We start from the raw sequence: 15,187 nt of genomic DNA, 5'->3' as shown, positions 1-15,187 counted from the left end.
GTGCAGAGAAAAACAGGGCATGGACTACATTTGATTAGGTTACAGTAGTACACTAGACACAAGCTCTTCCTTATCATATCGTAAATCAATTTAAATTTGCATATTATACAGTATTTGCACATTATATGCATTATACCTTGATAATAACATCTGGAGCTAAAAGCCCTAAACCTGTTAATAACTATAGAGTTCTAACCTCAACCCCACTGAACTGGAATGTTTACTGCACTCCAGACCGCCCTGTCTGAATTCAGTGCATGACCTCACTAATTCTCCTGTTCTTCTGTCTGTTCTCCTGTATGGGCAAATCCCAGCAGCCAAAATTAACAATGTTGTGGCATGGGTGGAGGTTAATATAATGGTATGGGAGACTTAATCTAGGATGAGACTTTCAAAAAGTGATTGGTGTATGATGGTGAGATATCTATGTACTTTGAGCCATATTACATATTTCACTCCATAGTTTTTATAGAGTAACGTTATACTGCTTTCAGTAGTGTAACAATTTTTTCTGTCATTTCATTTTGATTCCATTTTATTTTGATCTTTTTTTTTCAATACAAATTGCATCCATAAAGGGAAAGATCAGTATAGGCATACTGCTCAATAATAGCTGAATGAATTTTCACATTGTTCAAGATGGAATATATCAGGATTTAAATGTTTTAATAGAACAAAATCTGACCACGTTTTCAGCAGTACTTCATGGTAAGATGGTCTGAATTAATTAGTCAGTTGCTTCTTTAAAACCATGTTAACTGTTAAAGCTTTTAGAGCTTTTAATTTTTTTTTAGCACTCTGTCTCATTTAGAAAGTGTCACACTAAAATGTTATCTTCTGCTGTCCATGCAAAATAGATCATTTATATGCAGCCTCACAAAGACCCTGGATATTGCAAATGACTTTCCAGCAGTGATTGAATATTCACTGAAGATTTTTTTGTGAAATGAGGATTTCCCACATCACACACACCCACCGTCCTCTTACTGCAGGCTGAATTCTTTCTAATTTTAGTTGGCATAAATGATATCATTTTTTTTAGCATGATGTGCTTACTGTATTTGAACATCTTGTGTACTGTCGGACAGCATTAAGGCAATAAGGCAAATTGCAGAATGTTTAAAATAAACTTGTAAAACTGTTGAATAAAAGAGTAATTAAAAGTGGCAATATATTCAGTTTTTTGGCAAGACTATAGCATCAAGACTATAGCAAAACATTGCATCATGTTAGGTTTTTGTTTTGGGACCATAAATATGTGTGGAATATATGAATGAACACAGAAGCAAATAAAAAGCAAAAAAAAGTCTTCCAAAAAATTCTCCAATACTGTAACACTTTATGAAAAAATGTCATTGGATTGAAGAATGAAATAATGGAGCTTGGATCTTGCAATGATGCTTCTTTGTCAGTTGGAGCGATTGTCTCATCTTAAAGCTACAAAGAGCTTCATCACAATGTTGGGTTTGATTGATTGTGGTTATATTCATTGCTCCTGTATAAGCTACATACATAAGATGTGTGGATTTTTCTTTGAATAGATCCCAACTTGAATAGAAGCATTTACAACAGAAAGTTTTATGGACTTCTAGTGAAGCAACGTGATTTAATCAAGAGTTAAGCCAAATATATTCAGCATTGGTCCCTTACTCGTAGTAGATTTCCATGATCACTTCTATTTGAATATTTTCAAATAGTTGTTTTGGATTCATAAGAATACCTAATCCGGTGTGGAACGAAATTCCCTAAAATCTAGTTTGCCATCATTCACATCAAACCTGTCAAGATTTGTTAACACTGAAAGGGAAGTCTGTCTGGCTCTGCTGGAGAGAATAATATTGTACAGATTGCTCATTATACAAGCATTTAATAAGCTGGCAGTCTCGTTCTCATGACCTTCAGTCATTGTTTAGATGATGCATTGTGTGTTTGCTCTGTCCCAAAGCACAGAGGGGTGGCACATATGCCTGAATATAAAGTGCCTTATGGCACTTTCCTTCTAAGGGAATTATTCGTTCAGGTGTGAGAATCAAAAGGGATTTGAAAAAGGTCAAGGCCTCTATTTCACAGTCAAAATGTAAGAGGTTAAGAAGAACCCACTATTGGCAAGTTCTTATTAAATTTCTTATGAGAGAAACTGAGTAGGCATGTCTGATCAGATAATGCCATTTCTTGTGCTGATTTGTAATTTCCCTTGATGGCACAATACAGATATTTTAGAATAAATATCTTACAGTATCCTGCCTAATCACAGCTTCAGACATGCCATAGCCGAGTATACACCTATCCAATTTTAGGAATTGTCAACATGTGGTTTTCCAGGAATATATAAATAGAACTTGGAATAAAATAATAATGAATAAGCTTGTTTGGCCAGTATGTGTATGGAATGTTGCACATTGTCCGGTATGGATATTAGTTTGTTTAGTCTCTTCCTTCCACCACAACGTTCACAAAGCTGTGCGAAAACATTCTTTATCTGTTTGTTGAGCTTCCTTGTACTTGCATCACTAAGAACAACAGACTGTGCACAGCCTCTCTGTTGAACTTTGAGTCCTGCCTGTTGCTGAAATGGATACCGAGGTATTTGTATTATTTTCATAATCATAAATGATTAATGTTTAATATATATTGATATTATAATGCACTATGATGTATTCATATAGTATATCTCATATAGTATTAATATTATTAGTAATATTTTCAGAACTGTACAAAAGCACAAAAAGAACTGCACAAAAATCAATGATTTCTTTCTTGAGGCATCAGAACTTCTTTATTCTACCAATGTCATCATATGTAATTCCCCACCACAGTCAATTAGAATTTCATCAAAAAAAAAACCTTCAAAGCCAATGCACATTTGAAACTGCCCGTTTTATGCTTCCCATATCAGATTGGCTTTTAAAATATTCAGACTGCTGAAATGGCAAAAGGATCACATCCAACATGGACCTCATTTGAGTTGCCAAAGATAAAACATTATCAGGCCAGCAAAAAAGAAACCAATTTAGCTATATTAATTGCAGCCAAAGAACTTGCACTATACATGTATGACTGTGATTTTTAAAAAAATATATATATATCTTTTAAAATATTCTTTCTCCTTTTCTCCTTGGTGGAATACAGCTCTATTGAGCCTCTGTGAGCTATTAAAAATGACACAGTAAACCTTTTCATGTCAGGTACAGGCTGGATGAAAGTGTAAAGTCTTATTAAGAAATAGCAAAGTAGACAAATCCAAAGGGCATGACAGAGTCAAAGTCGTGATACAAGTCTATCAGTAGTAGACAAAGATAAATTCAATAAACTCGACAGACAAGGTCAAAACCAGAATCGTGTACTCACAACAAAATCTTCAGTAATGTCTTCATTCACTGAATGTAAGTGCTTACAATGTCTTACTCTTGGATTTCGAGCTGGACAGAACATATGGCATTTTCTAAATAATAATCATGAAAATTCCTCTGCCAGTTGATGAAGTGTTCCATTCTTTAACCATAACATCTGGAATCTGCAATTTCCTTAATTGTGCACTCAATTTGGCAGAGAGGAGGATGATAATTTACTGTGAATATGTAAAAGAATTTCATTAAGTTATTCGAAAATGACATTTTTTATTTTTAAATATTGTAAAAATGCAACTATTTCACAAAACAGACTATGCCTTGATGCTGGTTGAGAAATTTTGTGAAGGAAGGGAAGGTGAAATCTATCAGAACAATCACAGAAAGTCTCATTATCCAGTGTCCCTTAAATCTCTTAATAATACTATGTGGAACCTTAACAAGGAAATGTTTTCTGAACTTTTATTGTAGTATTAGGAATCACATTAAAACATAATAATAATTATTTTGTTTTGAGTTTGAAGTATTAAGGGACCTGTTTGTGGGAAAATGTCATATCATTTTATTTGAGTTATAAAGCTCTGAATTAATTTACTTATAATTGAAAAGAAATCACTTTATTTTACCCCATTCGCCTTTATTTCACCCCATTCACTCATTGTTCAGCAGAAATGGAAATTTTGGCCAGTGGTTTCAGTGGATAGAGCTTAAATTATTTCAGAGAGAAAAAGGTATGTTCTGGGGTCAGCTGCATTTGACAGGTTGTCTGGGTGATAAAACATGTAGCAGTAAGAATAGCAGCAGTGACACAATAAAGCCTGCAACAGCCCATATATATATATATATATATATATATATATATATATATATATATATATATATATATATATATATATATATATATATATATATATATATATATATATATATATATATATATATATATATATATATAGTATAATGACCCATATGGATGCGACCCCTTAGGCCAAAAGAGTGTTTCCAGTAAAACTCCAGGATAATCAGGGTAATTATTGTGTATATTATTGTGTGTATCTGTGTCTGTATATTATTGTGTGTAACTATACCACAATACCTAGTACACCAGAATAGCATACGGTTATCTACATAATGGAAAATAAAACATTTGGCCCTAGAATTATGTTTGGATAATTATTATTATTATTATTATTATTATTATTATTATTATTATTATTATATACCAACAACTGTATTTTTGCTTATGGGTTCCAGTGCTAGGATGTACACTCACATATATATAATGCAAACTCAAAGTGAGCCATACACAATAAAGTAAGCCAAACACAAGAGCTATCTCATTCTGCCACCCTTTACTATGTAATGAAAATACTCTCTGAAATATTGAGTGACTAGTTGAAAGCTTTTGTACTGACCTGGGTTTCTTTCAAATGCAGTATTTGTTTATTTAAGGACACTCTATCATGTGCTGAGAGAACCACACTATTTCACCTGTTGTGTCTGTCTTAAACTATTTTATTGCTTGGTATTTGACTTTAGATTTAGCACTCTTGGTGATAATTATATTTGTATGTTTGATTTTGTTTGCAATCTTTCAAAATATCTGCAGTAATTATAGAGCATACCCCAGGGAACTGTAAAACATATATAAATATAAATCTCTAGAAAACTTTAAAGAGGGTGAATGAATTATATATCCTACATTAGATGTAAGAAAATTATGATTTTATAGCTATAAAAGCATCATTCTGTTATACCTGTTGTAGGCCTACAATTCACCCTCTTTAAAGAAAGGATATATAGGTTCACATATAAGAAAGATAGAAAGCATTCCCCATCTTTGCTGTATTATTTGGAAATGTTCCTGGTGCTTTTTTTAATCCAAGGAAAAGGCTTGGCTGAATCTGAAGCTTTCCTGATGTTGATGGCAGGTTATTGGATTCACACTAGAAAGTGAAGCATTTAATGATTACAAATCTTTGCCTAGTATCCCACCAATGTTCACATATATAATGTAAGAGTGTAATATAATGTAATATAGGCTGATAATGCACAGTAATCAGACATTTCAACTTAGCTATAGATAGATTTAACTTTAACTATATTTAGCTTCTAAATCCATAAGTCACAGTAAGCCGGCTGCTGCAGTCTCCCATTCCCTCCTTTCAGACATAGTGCTCTGGAAATTGTGTAATTGGATTTCCACAGTGGATTTGTTAATGCTCACATATTGTGTTGTATGAACATTCATTATCTATAACACTAATTCAAGTTTTTTTTATATTTTCTCATGCACAAAATAGTGTTTCATCCAAGTGAAGATACAAATTTACTGGGAATTGAAACCTTTTGACAAACATCTGATACCTGCAGTGAAAAACTGTTGTGATTGCAAATAGACTGCACCCTACAGACTATAGTAATTAATCTATTTTTATACTTTGCTTAAACAAATAATCATTGCCATTGACAACCATTGCCAATTTTAAAGACACTACAGAAAATATATTATCATAAATGTCTATGACATATCCAGTGAAATCCAGTTTTAATCTTATGTTTTTGTCATTTTGCACTCAATATGTCATTTATATGTAGACAGATTTTATGTTGCATGTTAAATGTTCAGTTTAAAAGTCTGGATATCATTGATCTCTACATATTGGCATATAGCACAGCTAATGCTTCCTTAGAAAGATGTAGGTTTTGCATCCTTGGTGTATCTTTGCAATATGAAACTGAGTTAGTAAAAACTGTGGCCTTAGGTGAAATGTAAAAATCTGATTAATGATTAATCAGTGTTTTTCTTAAGCCTAATTTAATTAATGTGGGAAATAAGAACTTCTAGTTGGCTTTGTTAAGGGTACTCTCTGCACTGAGTGTGACTAATTTTTTGTGTGATGAATGATGCATCAGGTTAAGTAGGCTGTGCTTGGTAGTAGTCAAATGTCTGCTTTTGATGAAGCCTGTTTGAACAGGGTGGATTAGTGATGGCAGATTCACTGCTACTTTCCCCTGTCAATATTACTTCCTGTGCAGGTCTATGTATACACCGCCATTTCAAGGCCCCATATGGTGAAGCAGAGCTGTTTTCTGTTATTGGGTTTGGGATTTGACTTGAATGGGGGATGGAGACCAAAGAGGCACTTGGTGGACTTATATGTGCTGTGAGACGTGTGTAGAATTTTGAGCAATGATTAAACCACTACACACACAAACCTTGTTAGTTTTATACTAATTTAGAAATGCAAGCATCTTAATTTCTCATCTTACAGTATTGTTTGAATATTTTCACCCTTGACAGCTGACATTTTATCAAGGTATGAATGTTACCCAAGAAAGAAAATTACAAATGAAGCAAATGTGCATTGAGTGGTTAAAGAGAGCAAATCTGATCTCACAAATCACATATTCATGGTCTTAATTGCCTTGTTTCTTATTTCTGGCCTGAGTGTCACTCTGTATTGCAAATGTTCATGTTGCTTCAACAGAAAAATCAGGAAAAAGAGAAAGCATTTTTCTCTAGCACCAGGATTAGGCAACACTGGCCATCACCTTTTAATAGAGCTCACTTTTGCATTTCAAAGCAGGATGTGGCTACTGAACCTAAGAACATGATCAATATTTCATGCTTAGACATGCAAATTCCTCTTTTAAATAAAAAAGGATTCTTTGTGATGCACTGGCTTATTTTCTGTGATGTTCCTGCCTTTCTTATAATATTTTTTAGATCTAGAAGTGTTGTGATGTATATCACACAATGGGTCATTTAATATAACATTTTGTGTAGCACAAATGCATTTTCTTGTTCTTGACCTACAAATGAGAAATAATAGTGGATGGATAATTGCACCTGGATGCTGTAGTATTGTATTTAAGAGCTGCCGCTGTAATCAAAAAGACCTTCTAATGCTTATCTCAGTGTTGTTGATTTATGATTTCATTATTTGGTGTCACGCACAAGAGTATGGATTCCCTTTTGAGTATAGTTCCTCTTGACATTTCTTCTTCCTCAAGTTTCCTTGCTCAAAAGGGAACAAAAGACAAAAATGTAGACATTTCTCAGTGCCATGGTACAAGGGTTTGATTTCCAGTGGTCCAAAATGATAAGCCTAAAATCAACAGGTATCATATAAAAGCCATGCACTGGAATACTTACGCACACATTATGATGACCACCAAGGTGGTGGAATGAACTTCCCCTAGAGGTCCGGACAGCTGAGTCACTGGCTATTTTCAAAGTGGGCTGTACTCAAAGATGATATGGCTGTACCAAAGCTCTCTGTAACACAAAATTGTTATAAAAATGTCTATATACAAGCGGTTACACTAAAGTAATTGAATATATGGCAAAGAAATTAGTGGCAATAACTTTTGTGTCATCTTACAAGGTTGAGATCTGAGGAATACAAATAAATATTTGTATTCTATATAAATAAACTAGTAGTTTATATATATGTATATATATACATATATATATATATATATATATATATATATATATATATATATATATATATAAACTATATGCTAGTTTGTATCCTATCAGAACTGGCTCACCAAGTTTCCTAAATGAATCAACTTTTTTTTGCAACATACTCTAATTGGTCACATATCACTTATATGTGTGTATATAAATATAGTCTGATATTTTCTAAGCATCTGATGTGATTTAATTATACATTACTTCACTATTGTTTACTTTGGTTTCTCCTCAGATTCCCACGATATTTGATTAATGGGTTTATGATAACAGCAAATTATTATCATTATTGTTGTTGTTGTTGTTGTTGTTTTTATAATAAATATAATAATTAATATTTGAATAATAAAATTAATACTTTTATTATACAAATAATAATAGTAATAATAATACAATTATTTGTTTGTTTGTTTGTTTGATTGTTTATCTATTATGTTATTACACAAAGGAAATCAACATCATTTAAAATCATTTGTTAACAAAATTCATTAATTCATTAATTTTCTACCGCTTTATCCGAACTACCTCGGGTCACGGGGAGCCTGTGCCTATCTCAGGCATCATCGGACATCAAGGCAGGACACACCCTGGACGGAGTACCAACCCATCGCAGGGCACACACACACACACACACACACACACGCGCACACGCGCACACTCTCATTCACACACCACGGACAATTTTCCTGAGATACCAATCAACCTACCATACATGTCTTTGGACTGGGGGAGGAAACTGGAGTACCCGGAGGAAACCCCCAAGGGTCGGGGAGAACATGCAAACTCCACACACACAAGGCGGAGGCGGGAATCGAACCCCCAACCCTGGAGGTGTGAGGTGAACGTGCTAACCACTAAGCCACCGTACCCCCCTGGATTAGTAATTATTTTAATCCCAATTCACTTAACTGTGAAGCAAGCAAGCATTTATATAGAAGCACTGAAACACCAAGCAGAAATCAGCTAGTGAAAAGCATGTTAATAGGGAATTGATTTAGAACAGTCTCATTCTGCTTTTCGTCTTGCATCTGTAATGACTGTGCTGAGTTTAAAGGTGACCTGAGGCTGATACACATCTCAGCCCTGAGATTCATTTGAATCGTAAACAAGTATAATGGCCTGCTGTAATAGAAAGCTGACACAGATGCTTCACTGTCACAACTCCAGAGTCTCACAGCACTAAGATCGGTACTGTTCTTTAGTGGCCTGGTGTTTAGTGAACAAGAACACAATGTTTGACATTTCAAAGGCACACAGGAGGAAAGAGCATATGTTATGTATTCTAATATCATCTGTCCAAAACTCCTCAATTCATATAGAATGAATATTTCTATGACTAAGAGTATATTTGTTAAATATGTGTTATACATGGCAGCACTAGTTGAACTAGTCTAGCTGTGGATATCATAAATAAATTATGAAATATACATAAAAGAATAATTGTTTATATTGTTTATCTTATACTATACATCACATCACTATACATCGTTTACTATTTAAATAAAATTAGTGAAGCACATAACATTACTGAACAGTTAAACCTTTTAACCCTTATAAATAAGGTAATGTAAGCTATAAATAAGACATCAGTCTAAAGCATTTATGTTTTGTGCTGGTGCTTCATGTTGCCAAATATACCTTTTTTTTTTTGTTTTTGTTACCAGATTTTTCCATTTTCAACAAGCCATGTCATCACTTTACTAACCATACCAGATAGGGCACATAAAATAAATATAAACATAAAATAAATCTAAAAATCTCTGAAATCTCTTTCCTTACTTGATAAGCTTCCTTCATATTAATAATTTGCATTAAAAACATGTGGTTGTAGTTAATGAATTACAGATACTTTTCTTTGTATGATAATTAGTTCGTCTACAGTGTTTTTCAAGTGGTCCAATCAATTAGTGAGAAACTGCTTGCTTGGGCTTCAGTTCCTGGAACCCTTATTTGCCTCATTGTGAACAAAAATATTAACTGATCCTAAGCTATTGGGGCCAACAGCAGTTTCAAAGAAATCACAGAACACCCCTGCTGGTCTCTACTTTGAGGGATATAATGATATTTGATCTGTAACATTGAGTGAATACATGTCAGGCAGACCATTTGTTTGAAATGTATTGGTTTTTCTCTCCCTTCATTGTACTCTTTAGATCTAAAAGGGGATGTACTTTTCTTCACATATTGATTCATTCTTGTGATGTCTAAAAGGTACAGTAATTTCCTGTAAGGCAGAATCAAGCTAGTTTGAAGGGTGCTAGATTAAATGGACAGGCCACGGTATTTGTGGTGAAATTGTTCAGCATTAAAAGAAACCATCTTGACTGAATGGGTTGCAATAGGATTGCTATTTATTGAGGCAACTAGCTCAACTACAAGATCTGTTGAAGTGCATATTGATTTACCTTCACAACACAGATTATCTAGAACATTTTACTGAGGTATGGACATGGACTTTAAGAGAACACAAATGTATCTTGCTTTTAAAGTAAAACAAAATCTCCTTGGTATAAATCACATTTGTTCACATACACCAAATAGAAAACAAAATAACAGTAACAGGAGTGTAATGTTCTTAAATAGTATTTAAAGTGTAGTTTATATACAGTATATATATGGGGAAAACTATAGAACACTAGCAGTTGTATGATTGTAATATGACTATATATACTGTAAATATTGAAATCAGCATTCTACATTTATCATTTCATATTTATTGTCCAGATCATTGTTACTTTGATCAAAAACTGTTTGTATTTACAGAATACAGAAATTGCCTGTATTTACAATTCAACTAGTAGTTAGTTGTGTCATTTTGTGTGAAAAGGATAGCAGAATTATGTGATCTCTACATAAAATGACTTTTATGCGTTGTTTGAGATCCAAATTTAAGAACCGTCAGTAGTGTCATTTATCATTTGTACTATTTCTAGCATGCTGGTCCATTTTTAGTCCTTGTTCCATGGAGAGAATACTGTTAAACACTTATTTAATGGCAGTCAACATGCAGGAATGATACAGTTCGATACTCTCTCTCTCATAGGCAAACAGAAGCGGCACCATGAGCACAGTCATGCTTGCAGATGGCAAACATGCACACAATAGATGCACACATTTGCATATAAGCATATACACAAAGCACTGAGTTGCTTTTGTGATATGCAATTGTTTTTTCCAATTCTATTACATTAAATTACATTTTATTTGTATAGCAGAATTTAACATTTGCCATTGTCTCAAAGCAGCTGCTACAGGTATATAAAATCAACACACTCTCAATATCGGAAGTGTGTATAACATGATTAAATCTGAGCATCATTGTGTCTAAATAAATAAGGTGAAGATATGCAGAAAGGGCTTTCCAAAACACTGGCATTCAAGACTAAATACAGTGTCAAATGTGTTTTTGTAGATATAATTGAATATAATTCTAGTATTCATTATATTTAAAATCCCATTTTTAAAAGTAATGCGTTTATCTTTTGCTAGGAATAGAACTGAATTTTAGAATTTAAATTCCCTGCTTTCAAGTTTCTTTCATGGAGCAACATATGTTTTACAAGCATAACATATGCAAGCAATCTTGTTTCATGATGAGCAATGCAACACCATTCACCTTTGATTGTACTGTGAAGCGCAGTAATTCTGTATAGAGAAATAAAATCAGTTTCACATCATTCAGTTAGCAAGATATATTTGCAACTACAGTGCAAATATACATACCAGGTTTTATTTATTTATTTAGAAAAAGTCTATTCTAATTTTACAGGGCATACTTTATCTGTTCTGTCATTTGTCTCATGCATATATATATATATATATATATATATATATATATATATATATATATATATATATATATATATATATATATATATATATATATATATATATGAGGGGGGGGGGGGGGGTGAGTATATAGGCATATATTCTTATATTTCGAGTTTAATTATAACCTGTGCTATAGGAACTTAAATCCTGTAGAACATTTTGCTGCACAGCGAATTGTGAAGGTACAGAGTGGATGTACATAGCATTTAGTCAATTGCCCACTGGGATATATGTGTCTGAAAGCTTATTTTTAACACAGAACCTAATTAGAAGCACCAGGTTGGCCAGTTTGGCACATCATTCTGATCTTGGAAGCAAAAAGTAAGAACTGCAGTGTTATGAATATGCACAACACCATAATCCAAAGGAATTACCATACTTTGAGGAGGACAAGCTAAATGAATGGTGCCTAATGCAGCCTTTATTCTAACCAAGATAAACATAATCAGATATATTCCTGGTGCATCACCAGTGAATAATGATGGAACATTGTCTTTCCAGGACACAAGGTTTTTCATTTTGTCCCTCAGGCAATCCATCCTTCTCTCACTGCAGCTGGAACCTTTTGTTATTTACACTTGAAATGATAATGGCATCATAATTTGAGTACAGCTGCACCATTTGCATCTGAGCATCACCCACACCGAATTTGTGTCACAAAAACAGATAGAATCTACCCAGAATCTAAGTAGGGAAATCTCTGGACACTTGCTTCGTTTATATTCATCATAAGCAGCCTTTGTTGTTTCTTTCAGTAGTTGTGTTTCTTCCTCAAATATTTAGTCATTTATCTTTATAAATCTCGAATATGTTGAAAAGTAGACCAAATACTATGTCTGTAAATAGACACAGCACTTACTGTATGTAGCTCTATATGTTTATATGCCAGTTGTCACATAAGGCAGGCATGCCATCCAAGAGCTGTTTGTGTAAACCTTCATTTTCATATTCTGTATCTTATCTTCATAGTTTTAGTCTCTTTGTTAAAGCATTAGCATCAATTAAAAAAATATTATTATTATTATTATTATTATTATTATTGACAAGAATAGGATTTTATTTGAATTCTTCAAACATTTAAAACACACACACACACACACAGAGATAAGAAACATTACATTAGCGCACGGGTCTTAACAGTACCTAAGAAAAAAATGTCTTATAAATTAAATAGTTTAGAAACAGTAAATCTGCAGTTTTAAACGGGTGTACAATTTATATTTTTCCACCAGACCACAACAGTACAGAAGCCAGTGGATGCACATTAACATGGAACATGGCATGCACATTGATGGCAAGACTTGCTGAATTACTAATCTGATAAACAAAAGATGAGAGAGAGATAAAGTCTTTATTGATACTTGCAAAATCATTGCCTTCAGTCTAACATCATGCAAGAGAGCTTTTATACATCCAATATACAGCAGTAAAGGTTTAAATTGTCTTATTTCTTTTTTTAGGCTTCTCAAATTCCCTACAGACATGACAGCGCCTAATGACTTTTAAATATTAATGGTTAAAAATTGTAAACAGTTTTAGATCCATTATCTCTGTTGTGCTCTATAGTTTCTGTAAAAGTCTATTAGCCTGTGTAATATGAAATAATTCGAGATCTTTAATGTCTGATGTCCTGTATTTAATGATTTTAGTGGCCATAAAGTAACTACTACGCAGTAACTTACTAAATCATTAGTTTGTGACCTTAATTTACATAACAATGAATTTGCGTATCCAAGTATTGAAGTAACTCCGTGAAACAATGCTAACTTCTAATAACCTAATACACTATTTATGTTTTTCCTCTCCATGTTTGCACACTTCCACATAAATGATAAATACACATGGAGCTGAACATTTCCAGTGAGTGTTAGTCCCGTGAGAACACATACTCGGTGTAACTCGTCCAGATTTTATCCTCGCCGGGGTCGTTGCTCGCATAAGCGCACGTTCCTGTGGAGCTGCACGCGACCATGCGGAACCCGAACTCATTGAGTCTATCGAAAGCCTGCTCCAGGAAGTTGTATTTAAGATAATAGCGGGAGGTGTATCTCTCCGGTGGCCTGTCCGGGTCTCTGCTCTCGTTCAGAGTGTCTCCGAACACCTCTTTGGCGAGAGACGTCTTCCCGCACACGGTGATGCGCGCCACGCGTCTAAACTTGGCGTCGGTCTGAATGTCCCTCCCGATGGTGTACGAGCCCCTGTAGCCAATGGTTATGTAGCCCGACTTTTTGACTTCCGTCGAGGGCGAGTGCGCCACGCTGAGTGCGGAAAGCGCGCGCGACGCATCCCAACCGGATACCGCGGCACCGTGCGCCATCATCTCATCTGAATCGCTCTGATAGCAGCTCTCCTCACAAACTGAGTCGTCCTTGCTTATTTTAGGACTCAAGCGTTTGCACAGCTCTCGCAGCTGAAAAAACTCAGCCTCCCTTTGCAAACGCTTCTTCTCCGGGAAATAATCAGGCAGCACCAGGTTGAGGTCCCGCAGGTAATCTAGGATGTAACGGAAAAGAAAACCGTCTCGGTCCAAAAAGAAGCGCCCTTTGCTATCACGCGCTAAGTCCTTTGGCGTGCTCTTCCAGAACATGCCCCATAACAGAGAGTCTGGTACTGCGATTAAAGTTGCGCGTCTTGTCACGTAAACCTGGCCACCAACATTTAGTTCTATAATTTCCGAAAATGCGGAGCCAGAATCTGCACCGTTAGTTATTCCACGCTGTGTATCTACCAAAGCCATTCTTATCTTCAGCAAAGATTAGAGCTGCTTGTAAGCGTGAGTGAGTTTTTTCCCCCTCCACAAACCGGTGGAGCTGAGGGAAGGCAGGGGGTTCGATTAAATAGGATGCGTGGGAGGAGATATACAGACTGCTGAGAAGCTGTGATCGATGACAGACGTTAACCCTCTATCGACAAACGAGGGACCTGCTGGTGGCAGGTGGGTGTCAGTGAAAGCCGTCGCATATTACATTAAATGACACACGCACACACACACACAGAACTCTGGGGTATCATGGTGGTGATGAAGCACACAGTACATGTACATAATACATCAACAAAACACACAGGAGCAATATTTATACTAAACAGGATTAAACATGTGCATGCTTGCTTGTTTGTTTCAAAGAAAATATTTGCACAAGTGGTTGCTCATTTCCAAAAAAATCACAAAAAACAACTGTAAGGAATGTTGCCACCTGGTGTTGTTAAAAAAATCATCTGTCAAATGTCTTGGTTGATTTACAAGTTTCCTCAACTTTATTCCTGAGGGCCAGAGTCCCTGCCCCAAACATGCCTTCTAATCACTGTAATTAAACGGTAATTAAATATGAACATAAATGAAACATTGTGCGTCTGATAATGTGAATGGTAAGCGAAAACTATTTAGAAGAACTTCAGCTCCTCTGTTTCTGTGCACAATTTATTTTAATCATCTGTTCACAGGATCCTGTTGGCTGGATAGTTTGTTGGCTTGTAAACTGTATTTAATCCAGCTGTTACAGTGATGTGTTAAAATACACCATACAAC

At 34.8% G+C, this 15,187-nt stretch overlaps 1 protein-coding gene across 1 annotated transcript; it reads right to left on the bottom strand.

Moving 5' to 3' along the window:
• Positions 1–12,797: 12,797 nt before the first annotated feature.
• kctd12.1 (potassium channel tetramerisation domain containing 12.1) lies at positions 12,798–14,398 on the bottom strand. Its single transcript, XM_060877324.1, has one exon. The coding sequence runs from the start codon at positions 14,396–14,398 to the stop codon at positions 13,529–13,531; it is 870 nt and encodes a 289-aa protein (XP_060733307.1). The 3' UTR covers positions 12,798–13,528.
• Positions 14,399–15,187: the final 789 nt, after the last annotated feature.

Source organism: Tachysurus vachellii, chromosome 8 (genome assembly GCF_030014155.1).
Source record: "Tachysurus vachellii isolate PV-2020 chromosome 8, HZAU_Pvac_v1, whole genome shotgun sequence".
Classification (NCBI taxonomy): domain Eukaryota; kingdom Metazoa; phylum Chordata; class Actinopteri; order Siluriformes; family Bagridae; genus Tachysurus; species Tachysurus vachellii.
This window is presented reverse-complemented; position numbering and strand designations above follow the sequence as displayed.

Excerpts from the sequence above, each read along its gene's own strand:
- kctd12.1 (XM_060877324.1), bottom strand. The coding sequence starts at position 14,398 with ATGGCTTTGGTAGATACACAGCGTGGAATAACTAACGGTGCAGATTCT.